This window comes from Aulonocara sp. 'chitande type north' Nkhata Bay, linkage group LG3 (genome assembly GCF_057382095.1).
Source record: "Aulonocara sp. 'chitande type north' Nkhata Bay isolate Kocher_YH1m ecotype deep benthic linkage group LG3, A_spYH_male_GT1.1, whole genome shotgun sequence".
Classification (NCBI taxonomy): domain Eukaryota; kingdom Metazoa; phylum Chordata; class Actinopteri; order Cichliformes; family Cichlidae; genus Aulonocara; species Aulonocara sp. 'chitande type north' Nkhata Bay.
The window spans coordinates 19221501-19242913 of record NC_141346.1 but is presented as its reverse complement, the minus strand read 5'-3'; the positions used below and the strand labels follow the sequence as shown (position 1 = coordinate 19242913).

Here is a 21413-nt window from a genome sequence, read left to right as displayed (position 1 = left end):
TCTTTCCACAATAAAGCTAACCTTATTTATTTATTCTTTGTCGGGTCCTGTTTGTTTGTTTGTTTTTTCAAGATTACAACTGTCAATTAATTGCAATGGATCCAACAATGCCATTGTCACTCAGGAAAACACTCCAGTGGGATCTAAGATTGTTTGTGACAGGGACAGAACCGTCATCCCTGTGACTCCAGAGCTTTTCAAGATCTTAATAAAAGTATGTTTTTCTTAAATTCTTAATTTTTTCTTCTTAATTTCAGGTCTTCGTTATTCATCAAATGTTCCACCATGATATCCCTATGTGTTGAAATCACATGTTTAGTCACATGTTAAATATTTGATAAACAGGGGCCTTTACCCTTAATGGATTAAATCAAATATAATTCTTTAGTGTCTTCTGAAATTAGCTGCCTAGAGTACTTTTGCAGCAATTCATCTGTATTAATAACTTTGTGGATACTCCTTGTTTCATCCTGTGTTCTGCCTCTTACACTCACTAGCTAATTTATAGAGCAGGCAACAGCTTAATTTTGAAATTTAGTTATCAGGCTGTGCGAAATGTAACACTGCTATAACTTTATAGTATATTTAATTGTAATACATTTTAATATTTGTAAATGGACTGACATGAAAATAAAAATGAGAATAAGAATTAAAAGTGCTAAGTAGATAGATATATACATGATATATACATGAGTGCAGGTGGTGATCAGTGCCAAACATGGAATGATGCAGTGAACACAGCGTAGGGTCATGTGTTAGTGGTGGGAACAGTCATATGGTTATTGTTCATGTGTCCGACAGCAGAGGGGAAGAAACTGTTCTTATGGCGAGAGGTTCTGGTGCGAATGGACCGGAGCCTCCTGCCTGAGGGGAGCAGGTCAAACAGACTGTGTCCAGGGTGAGAAGGGTCAGCTGAGATCCGAGCTGCACGCCCCAGTGTCCTGGAGGTGTACAGGTCCTGCAGAGATGGGAGTCTGCAGCCAATCACCTTCTCAGCAGAGCGCACAACACGCTGCAGTCTCTGTTTGTCCCTGATAGTGGCTCCAGCGTACCACACAGTGATGGAGGAGGTGAGGATGGACTTGATGATTGCAGTGTAGAATTGCATCATCGTCCGTGTTGGCAGGTTGAATTTCTTCAGCTGCCTCAGGAAGTACATCCTCTGCTGGGCTTTCTTAATGACGGAGGTGATGGTGGGCTCCCACTTCAGGTCCTGGGTGATGGTGGTACCCAGGAAGCGGAATGAGTCCACAGAGGTGATGGGGGTGTCAGTCAGGATGATGGGGGGGAGTGGGGCTGTGTGCTTCCTGAAGTCCACAATAATCTCCACTGTCTTCTGGGCATTCAGCACCAGGTTGTTGTGGCTGCACCAGGACACCAAACGTTCAACCTCCCTCCTGTAGGCAGACTCATCCCCGTCCGAGATGAGTCCAATAACGGTGGTGTCATCTGCAAACTTGATTAGCTTGACAGACTGGTGGGTGGAGGTGCAGCAGTTAGTATACAGGGAGAAGAGCAGAGGAGAAAGAACACAGCCCTGAGGGGAGCCGGTGCTGATGGTCCGGGAGTCCGAGACATTCTTTCCCAGCCTCACATGCTGCTTCCTGTCCGTCAGGAAGTCAGTGATCCACCGGCAGATGGGATCAGGCACATTCATCTGGGAAAGCTTGCCTCGGAGATGGTCTGGAAGGATGGTGTTGAAGGCAGAGCTGAAGTCCACAAACAGGATCCTGGCGTAGGTTCCTGGGGAGTCCAGATGCTGCAGGATGAAGTGTAGGGCCATGTTGATGGCGTCATCTACAGACCTGTTGGCTCTGTATGCAAACTGCAGGGGGTCCAGGAGGGGGGCCGTGAGGGTCCTGAGATAGGAGAGAACCAGGCGCTCAAAAGACTTCAAGACCACAGATGTCAGAGCCACGGGTCTGTAGTCATTTAGTCCAGTGATCCTAGGTTTCTTGGGGACAGGGATTATGGTAGAGGACCTGAAGCAGGCAGGCACATGACATGCCTGCAGTGAGGAGTTGAAAATGCCAGAAAACACTGGGGCCAGCTCGTTTGCACAGTGTCTGAGGGTGGCAGGAGACACACCATCTGGGCCGGGAGCTTTTCGAGCATTCAGACTCTTAAACTGCTTCCTCACACCTTCTTCATGAATATGAAGAGTTGTGGTGGGAGGAGGTGGTGTGAAAACCTCTTTTGTGTGGGGTGAGGAGGGGGGTGTTGTAGGTGAAGTGTTTGAAGGTGGTGATGGCTCTGTGGAGGGGGGAGAGGTGGGGGAATGAGTGTCCAAAGTGTCTCTATTGTTGGGGCCGTTGGAGGTGTGAAGGCTGCCTGATGGCTCATCAAAACGGCAGTAGAAGTCGTTGAGGGTGTTGGCTAAGAGCAAGTCATCAGTGGAGTGGGGGTTTTTAGGCTTGTAGTTGGTGATATTCCTAAAACCTTTCCACACAGAGGCCGAGTCATTCTCTGAGATCTGCTGCTGCATCTTCGCAGAGTGCTGATGTTTAGCAACGTCCACTTCTTTAGTGAACCTGTACTTGGCCTCTCTGTAGCAGTCCCTGTCTCCGCTTCTGAACGCCTTTCTCTTTTCCAGCCACAGCTTTTTGAGTTTAGGAGTAAACCAGGGTTTGTCATTGTTATAACTCACCCTGGTGCGTGATGGCACAATGCTGTCCTCACAGAAGTGGATATAGGAGGTGACAGTGTCCGTAAACTCGTCCAAGGTGTTAGAAGCAGCCTTCATTGTGTCCCAGTCTGTAGACTCCGAACATGTGCGAAGCTCCTCCACAGCCTCGTTGCTCCACAGTTTTTTGGTCCTCACGACAAGTTTTGAGAGCTTCAGCCTCTGTCTGTACGCGGGGATTAGGTGGATCATGACGTGGTCAGAAAGTCCGAGTGAAGCGCGGGGCACCACACGATAGGCCCCGCACGCATGATAGGCTGATCGTGCTGTAACAGTGGAGTACTCAAAGCACTGTATACAACATACCTCATTCACACCCACTCATGCAAGCACTTCTAAACGCAAGTGCACACAGCACACAGTACATTCACACACAGTCACACTCCGATCAACGCATTGGAGGGAGATTTGGGGTTATTATCTTGCCCAAGGACACTTGACATGCAGACTGGGGAAGCTTAGGATCGAACCACCAAACTTCCGATCAGTAGCTGACCTGCTCTACCACCTGAGCCACAGCCACCTACAAATTTGTCAGTATATTAAAAAAATCCACCAAGGTCTTCAAGTCTAAGTTAATGATTTACTGGTTGAAAACTGACAACCCCCCCACCCCCAAAAAACAAAAACAAAAAACATATAACTTAGAATCAATGATTCCTATATGTGTGGTTTATATTGTCAATATACAGGGAGTGCAGAATTATTAGGCAAATGAGTATTTTGTCCACATCATCCTCTTCATGCATGTTGTCTTATTCCAAGCAGTATAGGCTCGAAAGCCTACTACCAATTAAGCATATTAGGTGATGTGCATCTCTGTAATGAGAAGGGGTGTGGTCTAATGACATCAACACCCTATATCAGGTGTGTATAATTATTAGGCAACTTCCTTTCCTTTGGCAAAATGGGTCAAAAGAAGGACTTGACAGCCACAGAAAAGTCAAAAATAGTGAGATATCTTGCAGAGGGATGCAGCAGTCTCAAAATTGCAAAGCTTCTGAAGCGTGATCATCGAACAATCAAGCGTTTCATTCAAAATAGTCAACAGGGTCGCAAGAAGCATGTGGAAAAACCAAGGCGCAAAATAACTGCCCATGAACTGAGAAAAGTCAAGCGTGCAGCTGCCAAGATGCCACTTGCCACCAGTTTGGCCATATTTCAGAGCTGCAACATCACTGGAGTGCCCAAAAGCACAAGGTGTGCAATACTCAGAGACATGGCCAAGGTAAGAAAGGCTGAAAGACGACCACCACTGAACAAGACACACAAGCTGAAACGTCAAGACTGGGCCAAGAAATATCTCAAGACTGATTTTTCTAAGGTTGTATGGACTGATGAAATGAGAGTGAGTCTTGATGGGCCAGATGGATGGGCCCGTGGCTGGATTGGTAAAGGGCAGAGAGCTCCAGTCCGACTCAGACGCCAGCAAGGTGGAGGTGGAGTACTGGTTTGGGCTGGTATCATCAAAGATGAGCTTGTGGGGCCTTTTCGGGTTGAGGATGGAGTCAAGCTCAACTCCCAGTCCTACTGCCAGTTTCTGGAAGACACCTTCTTCAAGCAGTGGTACAGGAAGAAGTCTGCATCCTTCAAGAAAAACATGATTTTCATGCAGGACAATGCTCCATCACACGCGTCCAAGTACTCCACAGCGTGGCTGGCAAGAAAGGGTATAAAAGAAGAAAAACTAATGACATGGCCTCCTTGTTCACCTGATCTGAACCCTATTGAGAACCTGTGGTCCATCATCAAATGTGAGATTTACAAGGAGGGAAAACAGTGCACCTCTCTGAACAGTGTCTGGGAGGCTGTGGTTGCTGCTGCACGCAATGTTGATGGTGAACAGATCAAAACACTGACAGGATCCATGGATGGCAGGCTTTTGAGTGTCCTTGCAAAGAAAGGTGGCTATATTGGCCGCTGATTTGTTTTTGTTTTGTTTTTGAATGTCAGAAATGTATATTTGTGAATGTGGAGATGTTATATTGGTTTCACTGGTAAAAATAAATAATTGAAATGGGTATATATCTGTTTTTTGTTAAGTTGCCTAATAATTATGCACAGTAATAGTCACCTGCACACACAGATATCCCTTTAAAATAGCTAAAACTAAAAACAAACTAAAAACTACTTCCAAAAACATTCAGCTTTGATATTAATGAGTTTTTTTTGGGTTCATTGAGAACATGGTTGTTGTTCAATAATAACATTATTCCTCAAAAATACAACTTGCCTAATAATTCTGCACTCCCTGTATATATATAGCTTATAATTAAAATTGTGGGGGGGGGAAACAACAGCCAGTTTCTTAACAAAAGCATTTCTGCTCTGAACTGGAAGAAAAAACCCTGAGTAGAAGCTCACATCAAGAAAATAGCTCCTCGGTTCACAGTAGCATCGCTCTGCTAACATGCTAACAGCACATTTGAGCTACTCACCCCCTCCCTCCTGTGCTGAATCATAGAGCGAACGAATCACTCACTCACTCACTCACTCACTCACTCACTAATAGGGTTGCCAACCGTCCCTTAAAAAACGGAATCGTCCCGTATTTAGAAACAAAAGTACACGTCCCGTATTGAGCTAATGAGGGATGTACTTTGCCCCGTAATACGGTGAGAATCAAAAGTAGTCTATAAATGTTAATGGAATTAATGCTTTGTTTGAAAACATAATTCCCAGCCCCTCTCCTGCTTTGTGACCAATGAGCTGACAGCACACTTATGACAATTCGAGTATGACAATTCAGATTACCGCTTATCTCATTGGTCGAGGAAAGGTCGCTTGCGGAGAAAATAATCCCCCTAAAATAGCTAAAACTAAAAACAAACTAAAAACTACTTCCAAAAACATTCAGCTTTGATATTAATGAGTTTTTTGGGTTCATTGAGATCATGGTTGTTGTTCAATAATAGAATTATTCCTCAAAAATAAACTTGCCTAATAATTCTGCACTCCCTGTATAGCACTTTACTCAGTCCCTAAGGACCCCAAAGCGCTTCACACGTTCAGTCATCCACCCATTCACACACTCGTGTTGGCAAGCTACATTGTAGCCACAGCCGCCCTGGGGCGCACTGACAGAGGCGAGGCTGCCGGACACTGGCGCCCTCTGACCACCACCAGTAGGCAACAGGTGAAGTGTCTTACCCAAGGACACAACGACCGACACTGTCTGAGCCGGGGCAACCTTCCGATTACAAGATGAACTGCCAACTCTTGAGCCTTGATCGCCCCATGTAAGGAATTATATGGGGGTTTCACTAAGTTTCACATTAGTTTGGACCTTTGACTCCTTCTTCAAGCTCAAATAAGGTCAAACTTGTATAAAGTGGATTTTTTTCTTGAAAACTAACTGCTTGTGTTTGCACTTGCAACATTTAGGAAGTGACATTGGTATATGGGGATTATAGTTTCCAAATATCATTTGACCTAACCTTTACATTTCACATCTGCTTCTCTTTCAAATTGACCTAAAATCTTTAACAGAAAGAATTTAAAGAATTAGCTGACGTATTTAGAAATTTACTGTGGCACAATAATATTTAACAAGCTCAATTTATTATACAGATATTTACATTACCAGTTTATTATCGATTTACCTACTCTTAAATAATGTTTGTGTAAAAATAAAATCCACATAAACATCTGTCATGTAATCCTAATCTAAGTAAACTTCAACTTTCAAGTATGCCCTACACTTATTGTCTCCTTCTATTCTAGGAGAGATTCACAAATACTGGGCCAAAGATTCACTTCGACTTAAAAAGAGACTGATTTTCAAAACAGATTTTGATAACAGGGACCTCATGAATTCATTGTTTTCAATAACAAAAGGGTTTGCACAGTAACTAGAACTAACCACCGTATATGTAATATCACATATATAATGATATCATGAAAGATTTCAATTCCAAGTAACTGATAATCCAGTTCTAATGTTTTAAAGGCAATCGGATTAAACAGGTCTATACATTTCCCTAAAAGTGATAACCTTATCACTGACCTCTTCCTACATGTTTGCCATCTTCCATTAAATTCAGTGAGCACTTGTCTTTCACACAAAGTACATTTCAAACTGTTTAAATTTTGCTCTTTTTTAATTTATAATCTGTTGGTGTCAATTCCAGGAGAATCCTTTCTCAAAAAAGAGATGGGACACTTGTTCAGTTGTTGGGAACGGTGGGATTCTGACAAACAGCGGCTGTGGAAAAACGATTGATTCAACTGATTTTGTTATTAGGTGAGAAAGATGTTTAGAACAAAAATCATGATGAGGACTCTTCTCTCTGTAAGTAATATTTTGTTGTTTTTTTCAGGTGCAACCTTCCTCCTCTGGAAAATGAATTTAAGAGTGATGTTGGCATGAAGACTAACCTTGTGACAGCAAACCCAAGCATCTTAACAAAGAAGTGAGCCAAGAGTGACTCTAACATTGAAGTGACCTGTTAGTTTTGTCTTGTTTCTTTAACTAATATATTATTTTGCAGGTATGGGTCACTGATGGCACGTCGACGGGCGTTTGTAGACAGTCTCCACCAGTATGGCAACTCCCTGCTCCTCTTTCCTTGCTTCTCCTCTGGTGGTACTCGTGCAGTGTGTCAGCGGGCTGTGTATGCCATTGAGGACATGGAAACTCCTATCCAACCAATCTTCACAAACCCTCAGTACTTACAAAGTATGGACCAATTCTGGAATTCTCAGGGGGTAAAGGGACTTCGGGCTAGCACTGGAGCTTATATGATTAGTCTGGCTTTGGAATTATGTGAAACTGTTCATCTTTATGGATTCTGGCCATTTAGTAATCATCCATATAAGCTCTTTCCCCTGACTAACCACTACTATGATAATGTACCCTATAATAGTAGAATCCATGCAATGTCAGATGAGTTTTACTACTGGGTGCAACTGCACAACAAGGGCATTCTCAAGCTTCATCTTGAAGACTGTAAATCAGGTCAGGTCTAGTTTATATGATGGAATAAAATAAAAAAAAAGAGTCAAAGGAGCTTGCAAAGAAAAGCGTCTGGACTTCTTTAAGTTGCTTGAAGACGTTTCACCTCTCATCCGAGAAGCTTCTTCAGTTCTAAGGTCAAATGGTGGGGAGTCCCAGATTTAAACCTAGTGGGAGTATCCCCCCAAAGAGGGACCCCTTAAGATGCAGATGGACTGCTGAGTCTTGTCCTGTGGAGGTGGCTCTTCTATGTTGTGCCATGCGCTTGTCAAGTGGCTGTTTGGTCTCTCCAATGTAGAGGTCTGGGCATTCCTCGCTGCACTGTACAGCATACACCACATTGTTAAGTTTGTGTTTTGGTGTTTTGTCTTTCGGGTGAACCAGTTTCTGTCTGAGCGTGTTACTGGGTCTGAAATGCACTGGGATGTCATGCTTGGTAAAACTCTCCTGAGTTTTTCTGATACACCGGCTACATAGGGGATTACAATGTTGTTGCGTCTGTCCTTCTTATCCTCCCTCGCTGGTGTCTGATCTTCTTTTCTGTGCCTCTTTGCTGACTTTATGAATGCCCAATTAGGATAACTACATGTTTTGAGTGCTTCCTTTACCTGTGTGTGTTCCTTCTTTTTTCCTTCAGGCTTAGAGGGAACATGTTCTGCCCGGTGGTGTAGGGTCCTAATTACTCCAAGTTTGTGTTCCAGAGGGTGATGGGAGTCAAAGAGGAGGTACTGGTCCGTGTGTGTGGGCTTCCGGTAAACTTCAATGTTGAGGTTGCCATTCTCTTCAAGTATGTTGTGGTAAGGCAGAGGTCTAACAGTGTGCAGATCTGATTGGGTGTGAAGTTGGTCCTGTCTTCCAAGGAGCTGTCTTCTTGTAGTCGTTTTCTGATAGTCTCCTTGGCCTCCATGGTGGGTATGCAAGTGAAGAGAGAGACTACATCAAAGGACACCATGGTTTCATCTGGATCCAGGGTAAGTTTCTGGACCTTGTCGGTGAAGTCGGTGGAGTTCTTGATGTGGTGTGGGGTGTTCACCACGAGAGGTGCAAGGATGGTAGCAAGGTGTTTTGCAATGTTATAAGTGGCTGAGTTTATGCTACTGACTATGGGTCTGAGCGGGACATTTTCCTTGTGGATTTTAGGAAGTCCGTAAATGCAGGGTATGGCATCCCCTGGATAAAGGCGGTGATATGTAAGGCGGTCAATGGTTTTTCAAGGTCCTGAAGGCAAGCTATAACTTTCTTTTTGTAGCTGCTTGTGATACAAGTGATACAAGATCAAGGTGACTGAGGCAGCTCTGCCATGTTGTAGCTCAGACAGAGGTGAAGAGGCGAGGTCACAGGTGACTGATGATTCGGTGCTATAGATTAACTAGTATTTATTATCATGACTATTGTTAGGCTGCTGATGTAAATTGATTCATTAGTGTATATTTGACAAAGAATCTGAATTGACATGTCTCACTTTTTATATGGCGTGAATCAATGTGTTATTTTATCAGGCGGCAATATGTCCTAGTGCAGTCAGAGGGGAAGAGCCAGGGCCAAAGGTGAGGCACATCAAGCACAGAATAACAATAATATGCCAGCAGTTTATCTCAGTTAACGAGAGGAGAAGGCATGTGTGTGGCCCCTTCACATAGTGGACATTGAGTTGTTGTGTGGGACACCAGTAAAAGCATGTAGAATAGCATATGTAGGCAAGTATATTTCTCCTTTTTTATCAAGAAGCAAAGACAAAAAGGGGAAAAAAAGAAACAGGGCAGGGTTCGGTAGTTGAATCATCCGTCCCCACCAATGCCAAAACCAAATCTACGCCCTTGGTCTATTTAGTATAACGGTGTTCATTTGATACAGACCGCAATATCAATGTGCTGGATTCTTGTTTTGATTCAGATCCCATACCTGTCGGCTTAATTTGTTTCTTTTGTCTTTCACGATTTGTGGATAAGTAGTGTCCCCCCCCCCCGTTGAGTAGAGTGCAGCTGGATCTATCTCCGCAGAACAAAGCACACACAGAGGACGTCATTGCAAGTCTAAAAGACACCACAACTACTTTGAATCAGATACAAAACTTGTTCATGTCCTTTATCTGCAATTGTTGCACCCCCAGAGAGACATGACTCCATTCTCCTTTTTCTTGCAACTTGCAACAGGTTATCACTGCAGGAAAAGAAAAATGTCTGTGATTAATTGATGTTTTTAACGAAATCCTTTTATTGCATGTAACGCACAGACACACCAACAGAGGGCAGTAATATCTCTTCAACATACATTGTAAAATTAGTATTATGACACTCCCACTTAATTGTACCATGGAGCTCACTAACCTTACTGCCATTGCTTGTTTCTTTCCAAAAAAAAATTATGCACCTATATCACAGTGCTACTAGAAAATAAAACATGTTCTCTTTTGTTTTGAACGCACACAAAAAAAATGTACTGTGTCCATCTTAGACAAAACTATTATTCTGCATTGCAGTTATATGCTTGACATCTTAACATAAGCATAATGCAGGCATGTTAAGCATATGATAACCCTTTTTAAACTGAACACAGTCCAATCTTCTCTCTGAGATACTCAAACTTTTGTCTAGGCAGTGGTTTGGTTAAGATGTCAGCCTTCATGTTTTCTGTACAGCAATACTTCAGCTGGATTTTTCCATTTTGCACACATTCACGAATGTAGTGCTTTGTTCTTGCATGATCAATTGGATTTTTTGCAATTGCATTTGCTCCTTGATTGTCCTCCAGGATCACTGTTGCTGTGGTCTCCATTCCAAGCTCAGTTAGTAGTCGTCTTAACTAGGGCAGGGTGATATGGCCAAAAATATTTATCACAATATATATTTTAAAATTTGCGATAATGATATAACTGACGATATAATTTTTGCGCGACAAAATACAACTCCACAACTTTACTAGCGCAAAAAAAACCCCATCCATTTATTTTTTCTTAAACAAGCAGCTGTTTTTCATGTGCATTAAAGCTATATAAACATTTAACATTGCAAATGCAAATTCCTTGCTGAAAGTTTAACCAAAAGGCATTTCCAGTAGAAATGGGCTGACATATCCTGAGCATAACCATGTATAATATCCACTGAAGTTAAAAAGAGGTGCTTTGCTACATTAAACTGCAGTGTGCCAAATAAAAACGTCAAATAAAATGAAAACGTTTTCGGACCATAAGGTGCACGGGATTATAAGACACATTAAGCAAAACAAAGCAGTCAGATAAATCAAACTTTATTCAACTCATTCTTCTTGCTTCCTCCACTTCTGTACCATTGATTCATTAATGTTGAATTCTCTGGCAGCTGCTCTATTCCCATGTTGTTGCAGTATATTAATGACTAACCTCGTATTTTGGATGGATTATCTCAGTTGTTCTCCTGACTGAGGTTTGGTCCGTTTACAGCATCCTGCCATGCGATTGCATTTGTCTCCAACTATCAGGAACCTTAACGTTAACGTTTATTGAGTGGAAAAGTGTTAGTGTTCATCCTCAAGCTTAGTGTTGCGCGAATCATGAACGAATCATTCAATACTCGAGAATCACTTTAATGACTATTGAATCATGATTCGCAAGCCCAACGGACTCACTGACTCATCCCTGTTGCTGTTAGCAGCAATGTATCTAGCTTCTAATTAAAATTGTGGAGAAAAACACAACATCCAGTATCTTAACAAAAAAATTTCTGCTCTGAACTGGAAGAAAAAACCCTGAGTAGAAGCTCACATCAAGACAATAGCTCCTTGGTTCACAGTAGCACCGCTCTGCTAACATGCTAACAGCACATTTGAGCTACTCACCCCCTCCCTTCCTGTGCTGAATCATACAGGAACGAATCACTCACTCACCCCCTCCCTCCTGGCTCACAGCTTCTTCTTCTTCTTGGTTGGCAACCAATGTTAAGGCGCATTACCGCCCCCTGGCTCACAGCTCAGTGGACATTTAGATGAGAAAATATATATTTGACACATTTAAGGAAAATACTAATAAAATAAAAATAAACAAAATAAATGTTTATTAAGCAATTTTGATAGGAAATTGCTTAATTTTAGAAATGTTTTTCTTCTTTTTTGCTCTATAAAATAGTTTTTTTTTCTTTTAGAATCATTCATCGTAGCAGTAGGATTTACATGAAAAGAGAAACAAATTAAGTTTGAGTGAAAATGTAAATTTTTTGCACTCTCTGGTCAACTGACTCAGTGAATCAAATGACTCAAAAAACTCTGATTCACTTTGGTGAGTGACTCATTAAAACTCGATTCAGTAAAAAGAATCAAATTTACCATCACTAGTAGTAAAACGTAGTTCTACTAACCTGCGCTTGATTACTCTTGAACCGGAACCGGATGTAAGTCCCAAAAAATTGAATTGTAGAACTGAAACTGAATGGTGAGAAGTGAATCTGCAATTATTTGAGAGCTAAATTTTTAAAGGATAAAATACGGTTTCAAAGAAAATGGATTCATTTTCAATCTATAAAATTCCATTTCAATTTAGTGATGATCATTTTCAAACCAATAAATTGAATTTCAAATTAGGCTAATTCATATTCAGTTTTTAAAAGCATTTATTTAAGTTACAATTCAGATTCAGTCCGAGCAATTCAAATTCAAATTTAACTTATTCAAATTCAGTTTCTGATGACACAGATTTCTGCCCATACCCTTGGACATAAATCAGCGTGAAGAGAACTATTGATAACAAAAAAAAGAATCTTTGGATAAAATTTATCTGAGGAGAATTAATTTATTTTAGTCTGACCCCAGCCCTCTTGGAGGCTGGCAGCATGGAAGACAGTGGAGACGTGGGCAGAACAAATCCAGAGGCCAGCCACGCGGAAGGCAGTGGCAGCAACACTGTTCAGGAGGGTGCCCACGACAGGGATGATGTCCAGCCAGTGGCCTGGAAAGTGGCCGGTGATGTTGAGGTGCTGTACATGGACCGGATGACGAGGCAGGACCAGGCAAGGATGATGCTGCAGACGAGGATGTGGAAACCGCAGGTGGCTTAAGGTGTTCTTTGGATCCACCAGTGGAAGCAGTCACAGACGGACGACGGAGGGACGGAGTCCTCTGGCGAACACAAAGCAAAACCAGCAGGCACTCTCTGGCACTCATGAGGCAAAACCATCAGGCTCGGAATCCTCTGGTGAACACAAGGCAAGCCGGAAGATCTGCCTGAAGCTTGTATGTGGGTATGAGCATGGGCGATGGAAAACTACAGGAAACACCTGCTATTCATCCTTAGATGCAGACTAAGCAGGATTACTCGTAAAGGTCTTCAAACGAGCTCTTCAGTCAAGGCACAAAGCCCTTTGCTAAATGAACCGGTGAGACAAACAAATTTTACCGTCAATGTGCTTAAACTGGTTTTAGTTGAGTAAACTCATGAAAAGGGGACTTAATGAAAAGTCTAAGACCAGCCAGAAAGAAAGAAAAGTTTGGTTTACTTGCTTAGCAGACTCCCACTGAGGATGTGTACAAGTGGGTGAAAAAATTGTCTGACAGGCAAATAAATCAAGCAGAGAAAATTCTCTTGCAAAAATGTTGAACTTTGCTGTGATGTAGAGATAAATTCCACTAGTGGAGCTGATCGCAGCCACAGATTCAGAAACCTGAACCAACACTGCGGGTGTGGAAGCAGAGCAACTGCAAATGAAGTTTTGGCCTCCTCAGCGATGCAAATCTTCCAGCACCCATGGTGCAGACAACATAGTGAGGACAACATAATCGTCATCTGACAGACAACAGTGGGCCCAAGGTTTTTCAAGACCACAAAGACTACCATGGAAAACTTTGTCACTGCCTAGTAACAAAAACATTTATGACAAGGCTGACACATCACAGTGAAAGGAGAAAGACAGTCCCTGAACTGAGGAGAGGGGATTGTTGGGTTTTTGAGGGAGAAGACAAATATGCTCAAAAGTACATTTTATTAAATTTATGAAGCAATTCAAGGTTCAAGTTAAAAACCGCTGCCTTGTCTGTGCTCACTCAGGAGACCAAATGAACAAAGAGCACCACACCCACTGCCTGGGTGTGGTAGCAGATAAATTTTATCCAAAGGAAAGTGGGGAAGAGAGCTTCTTTATGGCCCTGTTTCTTCTAACAGAGTCAACCTTAACGTTTTGAACCTTCTGGTGCCATCAGCAGTCCAGGCAGACCATCCCCCTCAAACATCCCCAGATAGACTCTTTCCCCTGACTAACCACTACTATGATAATGTACCCTATGATAGGAAAGTCCATGCAATGCCAAATGAGTTTTCCCACTGGGCGGAGCTGCATAATAAGGGCGTGCTCAAGCTTCACCTTGGAGACTGTAAATCAGATCAGGTCTAGTTTGAATTTTGCAATAACAAAAGAATATGTTCAAGTATCCAACTGAGAGGCCAAGACATTTGCACTCAAATCAATTGTATTAGAGAGATGTACACTACATATTATTTCAACAGTCTTTCTTTTAATTATTGTTCCATTTCATGTGTTAGAAATAAGTTTTTTTTTGCTAAAGTTTCTTTTTAACAACATTTGCAGTGCATGGTCATGATAAAGTTGATATATTGTATATTGTACCCTCCTTCTAACTCCTCGTTAGAAGGAGGGTACAATATGCTCAGTGTTGGTCAAGTTACTTAAAAAGAGTAATCAGTAACTAATTACCGATTACTTTACCAAAAATTAATCCCGTTATTTTACTGATTACTTATTTTCAAAAGTAATTAATTACTTAGTTACTTAGTTACTTTTTAAAAACACGATTTACAACCCGAATAGGTGATAAAGCGATAGCTCTTTCAGCCCAATTCTACTTTTTCTGCATAATCCATCATACAAAATGTAATCAAATGGAAAAGTCTCTTTTTAAAACTTGTTTTATTAGTTTTAATCTTTTAACTTTATGCATCAAGCAAAAATGTAATTATATGCAACATTCTCTGACTGGAAGAAATTAGTTTAACATTTAAACCTATTTTCTGCACATTCTAGCACATAAAATATTTTTTTTGTGTTTACACTCACTCTTTCAAATAGATGCAAGTAAAACACAGCAGAAAATAAATAACATCAAAAACTAGTGGTCCTGTTGCTCTATTTTCACCTGTAAAGCAGGAGTAGGGTAGGCAGAGGTTTGCCCTGGTGCAGGTGTGCCGCGGTCAGTTGAAGAATCCGCGAGTTTCTCTGTGAGTTTCCCATTACGTCGTTGCGCACTCGGTGCTTGCTCGGAAGTTTAGGGGTTTTTTTTCGCTGTAAAAAGAAGTTTTCTTCCCACGCACAACGGACACTAATGTTTTTGTCACTTTTTATGGAATCAAACTCAAAGTAAGGTCAGTACTTCCACGCTTTAAACGCTGCACGCTCATACTCTCTCCTGCACTCGACATATGCTCCACTGTTGATCTGCACACAGCTGTTGTCACGAATGTCGCACTCGCTTACGTCACTGTCATGAGACATTCTCGCAAAAAAATCACGGTTTAGTAATGCAGTAACGCAGCGTTCCTATGGGAAAGTAACGGTAATCTAATTACCGTTTTTGCAATAGTAATCCCTTACTTTACTCGTTACCTGAAAAAACTAATCAGATTCTCTGAATCTCTGAATACGCTACAAGAAAATAAAATAGAGACTTTAGATAGAAATTGAGAAATCACCATTTGCTTTTAAGCCACTACTTCTGTTACAACCTTTATATTACTCTGCTAGTGGTCACTTTTGGTTCTGCAACAAAGACAATTCTCTGCAGCACTGACTGTTGACACTTTCAAACATAAACACTTTCAAGCATTTGTAAAAGGTTAAAAATGTGTGTTTAAGCCAGAAATATGAGTTAAACTAATAGTTAAAAAGTTAAGGGATAAGAAGCAGGAGGTCGCAGCAGACGGACGCCCGTCCCTGAGCCTGGTTCTGCTGGAGGTTTCTTCCTGTTAAAAGGGAGTTTTTCCTTCCCACTGTTGCCAAAGTGCTGCTCATAAGGGGTCATATGATTGTTGGGTTTTTCACCATATGTATTATTATAGGATATACTGTACAATGTAAAGCGCCTTGAGGCGACTGTTGTTGTGATTTGGCGCTATATAAATACAATTGAATTGAATAGAATAGAATAGAAGAGCATTCATAACTTATGGGGATTTAAGTTCAGTTCATGTCTTCAAACAAGGTAAAAAAAAATGGACACCCCCGTTATATTTTTTTGTGCTTATTATGTCTTATTATATTTGCTGAATCACGGTTATCCACTACACTTTACATGTTCTATGGCATTACTTAAAGATACCACTAGATGGCGCCTAATGCTCAGGAGGAACGTAAACCCTATTCGGAGGGAAATCTGCAGAATAAATCCTGCAGTTGAAACTGTAAACAAGCTCATGATCTGTGCCTCTTTATTTTAATACACAGCTGCAGGATCTAGGATTGCACACCTCCCAGCCACCTGTCAGACCAGGGGGCACAACACAGTCAACTTATCAATTCTAAATCCACATAAGATTTACAGTTTTAAGACTTTGAAAGTACTGTTTACCTGTGAGCCTGCAGTACATTGCATTTGTTACGATGCAGCTAAAGAGTCAACTGTCACAGCAAGCTAGCTTTCACTAGATTGTTCTTTAAAACACACAGATGTGGCTCTGATCCATTTGTTGTCAGTTTTTATGACAGGCACAGATTCATCATTGTCTTTATGGAAACTATGTACAAAAATGCAGTTTAAAATTTGTCTAAAGAACTAATATATATGATAAAAACCTGATTTATATCTATTAAAGTAGTACTTTACCCTGAACAATGAATTTGTTTTGTATTTGTATCCATGAAATTAAGTCAGTGAAAAAAACACTTTATATATGAATTTATTAACTTTGCTGCTTCACATGAATTTTGTTAATAATAAGCATTACATTTGTTTTTTCATTGTCATTTAATCATACACAGCAACATAATGACTCACAATTGTGCAACTTACAGGCAAATATCACAATCAAACACGGCACTTACAACTGCATCAAAAACATGACCTGTTTGAACATTTATCCTCACAATATATGTAATATTTACTTCTTTTTCTTTGATAAAACTGACATAATAGCAATAAACCGAAGAACAATGTAGTAGCAAAGCAATCAGCCATAGAAGTTTAAAAGAAAATCTATACCCTGTGTCCACAAACACTGAAAAACACGCTAAGATGAATGTGTGCAGCTGCATAAGTCGAAAGATATAATACTATGGAGGCATGCTTAGTTTGAATAACAACTGAAGTCTCATAAATTCAATTTCCTTGAATCAAAATGTACAAATAGACACGTACAGTTTGTTCTAAATATATTCTGTGCACTGTCGACCTTCTGAATGATTTTCATGCTGTTTACAGTCTGGTTAAAGTAAAGAGAAGTGCGCACGGGTTTGCCACAACGCCTCAAATTTTTGATCAGAAATCTTTGCAAAAACCACAGAACCACACAAATAAGAACAAAATGAGACCAAAGCTAACCGATCCTGCAGAGAAACCAGATAATTGCTGTGGTGATAAAGACAATTATTATTATTGCTTTTTGTTTTAGTCTTTAGCATTTACATTTTTAAAGGTTTTTTTTAATAAAAAATCTTTTTCGCTGTTGAATTGATTTTCTTGTCTCACAAAAGTTGTGTGACTGTAACTCCATGTAAAGAACAGAAGATATCTACTAATCGGTTATACAAGTAATTGTTATCTGAGGTGTTGGGTGGACGGATTCGAGACCCTCAGCTGGACTGCAGTGGTTGGACTGGTGGACTACATCTTTTAGGGGGGAGATGGCATCTGGCTCTGATGGAAACTCTGGAAAGACAAACATCATTATGTCAATTTAACAGGTCTAAACACAGTTCTTGGTGTTTTCTTTTTCCTGCTCCACTAATTAAAGAAAGTGCATCTCAGCTTTTTCAATACTGACGCAAAACCCCAAAATATGCTGCGCCAAAAACCGGTCTGCCCCAAGAATCGAGCGCCCCGGCACAAATGCCAAAACGTCACAGTCTATATATGGCTACAGGCCAGTGGACACTCTTTCAATGATGAGGATGTACACATGAAAGCTGGTTTGAGCAGAAAGTCATGGAGACCATTTATGTGAAAAGGGCCTAAGGGTACATCTGTCACCATCTTACAATGCTGTGATTGCAGCCATTCCCCAACTCTCTGTGAATGGCACTCATGGCCATTGATCAGTGTCCTTTTGATACTGACTAAAATATCAACGTGCTGGGATCTTGTTCTGATTCGGAACAATGACAGAGACAAAGGAGAGAAGCCGTACCTGTTGACTTTGATTTGTTTCTCTTTCACGATTTGTGAATAAGTGGTGTTTTTTTCCTCACTGTTGAGTAGAGTGCATACCGATTTATCCCTGCGGAACAAAACACACAGAGGACATCAATGCAAGTTATACAGCCTGAAAGCTACCTCTGCGGCTGATTTGAATAAGATACAAAAATCATTCATGTCCTTTATCTATATCTATGCGTTCTTTTTAGTATTAGTCAATTTACATCTGTATATAAAAAGCTGGAGAGGCTGAGGACGATGGACTAAATTCTGGAGGCTCGTGTCTATTAATAAAAAAGCACTGGAGTGTTTTCATCAGAAACTGGAATCCACAGAGCTGTTAGTTTCCTGTTAATCATAGGCTAAAAACAATAGATGCTCCCTGTTATGGTTCATCAACAAACACACAACAACTACTTTCGACCTGTTTAAAAAATACTTAGCACTTTATGCTCAAGTGGGGTCTGGAGACTATCCCAGGCTTAGTGTGAAAGATGCGATACAAAACAGACTGTAGCAAGACAAACTATCCCCACTCAATCACAATCACTCGAGAATCACCAAATAACTTCACTCGTATGTCTTAGGCAGTGGGACTAAGCTGGAGCGCCCAGAGAAAACCCACACAGACACGAGGAGAATGATGTAAACAGAAAGGTCAAAGGTCAATTGGCGGCCAAAAGGTAGCTGAAGGATGAGCTATTTGTTTATTTGAGTGATTTATTTCTTCGATTCAGTAAAAGGACTAGATGTTGTAGTCCCTGATAATGCTTTAAATGGCTGTTTTGAGGAAAGGCAGCCCAGAGAGGCAGCCTCAACTTTCCGTCTTTAACCCAGGCTAATCTGCCATTTTTAGGGGGATTAGATTTCTGATCTAGATTATCATATTAAGATTTGGGACACATCGCCAGTACTGGACCTTGGATTCATCGGGTGTTTCGGCCATTATCACTAGACACCCTCATCAAGGAGGCCCTGCCAGGGTTGATCAGGCCCTGGAGTGTCTGTGGTTTATGTTAAATTGTTATTTCTCTTCTTCTTTCTTCTGTTTAGTTTCCTACAGTTCATCTATTCACTGCAACTGAGAAATAATACCTGACTCTTTAGCATTTATGGAGCCTCACTTCTTTAAAGGGATAGAAAAGGTGATAGAGAGAAGTAAGACAAAAGGGACAAGATAGGAGAGAGCAGAGCCGGAAGGGGGCGCCTGATCTGGCTTCCCACTCCTCCCCGCTGGATCGGGCTGTGCGCTCTACCTCCCCACTGCCTCCCAGAAAAGGGAAGAAGAGCAGATAATCATTTTCATTCATTTATTTGTTCATTAGTAGAAACAAAGAACATGAACACCACCTCTGCTCTGTCCGATGTCACATAAGACGTCACTGATTGGATTGTCTTCTATAGCTTCCACTTGATTAGCTGAAGCAAACCAAAAGGAACAGCAGTATGACGCTGTGCAAGTTTTGATGACACGTTTAAAGTCATTGATATACTTGTACATAGTTCTGAAAAAACCAAACCTGAGTCAAATCCAGAGGTCCGAGTGTCACCTTCAGGTTTTCTAACATCACAAAGTTTTATCAAAAGAATTATTGAAATGAGTAGAGTTGCAACACAGACTGTTAAAAAGAATGACAACACAGAGACAACAGGCGGGGAGAGTGATGTATCACAAGAGGTGCAACCAGGAGGTGTGGATGTAGGTGGAGGTGTGGTGGTGGGTTTGTCTAAAACAAAGCAAACACAGTCATTAAGTTGTCGTCACATTGTGAACATTGAAACCTGCAGAAACACAGACAGGTGAGTGTGTCACCTGTGACAGTGATCCAGCTGGATGGAGACTCTCCATGACCGCTGATGTCACACTTGTAGAGGCCTTCATCAGACCTGGAAACATGCTGGATGGTCATGTGACCTGTCATCTCGTTGCCGATAAGGGAGCCATCTTTATAGAAAGCAGCTGGGAGGTTGGAGGGAGTGGTCTTTGTTTTACAGAGCAGAGTGACGTCATCTCCCTCCATCACAGGGAGGACAGGACTCTGCAGGATCACTGATCCACCTCAACACAGAGACAAACTACAGCATTTCATCCATTTACACACAGCTTCATCAACACTAACTCCACACACTCAGCTTACCAGTGACTGTCAGGTTAACCATGTTACTGATGGTACTCTGATTGGACTCACACCAGTAAACTCCACTGTCCCATGTAAAGAGATCAGTGATTTTACAGGAAGAACTATTCTTTTTTCCCCAGTCGACCCCACACTGAGTCCTGTTTTCCATGTTTGTGTTTCTCCTCAGAGTCCATCCAGCAGAGCTGTCGTCCTTGTCACAGCTCAGAGACACAAACTCTCCCCCAAACATCTGAGAGCTGCTGGGACTCACAGTCAGAAGAGCTGTGATGAAAATCTATATAAATATATTCATATTAAATTTTTCATAAACACTTAGGGCTGAAATAACATTCCTGGTGATCATCATTAACTATTGTAGGAGCCATTCTTGGGTTAATACCTTATGTGGTCACTAGAGGTCACCTTTTTCTGTTTTGATTATGTAATGTAAAGGTATTTAAGGTAGACTCATGTAATCGGCGTCAGGTGTGTCATTAAGAAGGCAAACAGTTTGTGACCGTTGCGCTGTTATGTTAAGTCAATACGGAATAAAAACAAGATACATACTGCTGTATTTATTGGACTGTTAAATTAATTCATGCATACCAGTGACATCGCGTCACCCCCCGTTAACGACCACCTCAGTGGCTTCAAGCGTAGGCTTAGCCTCTACAACTATGTCAAACAACAGCATCTTCATCGTGATCAAACTTTAACAGAACTTTTGGGTTGAAATATTCATTCATATTCACGAGAGTCAATAAATTTTAATCTTTAAAATGTGTTGTTTATTTCTGGTTTAAAATAGGACAAGAGAAGGTTACCGACCTTGGTTTGTGGTGTAGCTCAGATCAGAACTAAAGAGCAATGAAACAGAGGTTGGTTTAGAGGTTTTACACAGTTTGATCGAGCTACAGACTCATGCAGAATAAGCAGAAAAAGCAGGAAGTGATTCTCTCTTTGTTGTCTTCTACGCAAACTTGATATTTATGTGGAGAAACAAAAGAAGTGGCATCTTTAGGCCTTTACAAAGATGAAACCCATTACAGTATACTTACAAAGCAGAAGAAATGATTTCTCCATTCTGTCTTTTGTTGATACTGAATTAATTCTTCTTGCATCAGTTCACTCACATAACACATGAACCTCCTCCTCCTTCCTCTGTTACAGGGTGTTAGTTTGTGGTTTCCCCCCCTCATCATTATTATGAGAAAAGATTCTTTGGTTTCAATACATGAGGAAATACACTTTTAATACGAGGCAGTGATCAAAAAGATGAAAAAAGGAGAGAAAAATACACAGAAATGGTCAACAAAGCAAACCTGTGAGGAGA

General features: G+C 41.1%; 2 protein-coding genes and 1 long non-coding RNA gene across 4 annotated transcripts in view; 2 read left to right on the top strand and 1 right to left on the bottom strand.

Moving 5' to 3' along the window:
* LOC147334369 (alpha-2,8-sialyltransferase 8E-like) overlaps window positions 1-14039 on the top strand; it is a 32178-nt gene extending 18139 nt beyond the window's left edge. Inside the window, exons 4-8 of one of the 2 annotated variants that reach the window (XM_086271577.1) lie at window positions 73-214; window positions 6814-6926; window positions 7003-7095; window positions 7174-7500; window positions 13840-14039. In XM_086271577.1, the coding sequence (XP_086127703.1) occupies window positions 73-214; window positions 6814-6926; window positions 7003-7095; window positions 7174-7500; window positions 13840-13990 (826 nt within the window). In that variant the 3' untranslated portion in view covers window positions 13991-14039. Of the gene's footprint in view, window positions 1-72; window positions 215-6813; window positions 6927-7002; window positions 7096-7173; window positions 7652-13839 lie in introns of those variants that run through there. The other variant, XM_086271569.1, reaches the window with a different exon arrangement.
* LOC147334363 (low affinity immunoglobulin gamma Fc region receptor III-like) overlaps window positions 1-21413 on the top strand; it is a 529842-nt gene that overhangs the window by 408716 nt on the left and 99713 nt on the right. The window lies entirely within an intron of this gene.
* LOC147334368 (uncharacterized) lies at window positions 17346-19383 on the bottom strand. Its single transcript, XR_015126084.1, has 3 exons — window positions 19311-19383; window positions 17953-18042; window positions 17346-17474 (listed from the first exon to the last, which is right to left on the bottom strand). It is a non-coding gene; the product is annotated as an uncharacterized LOC147334368 (long non-coding RNA).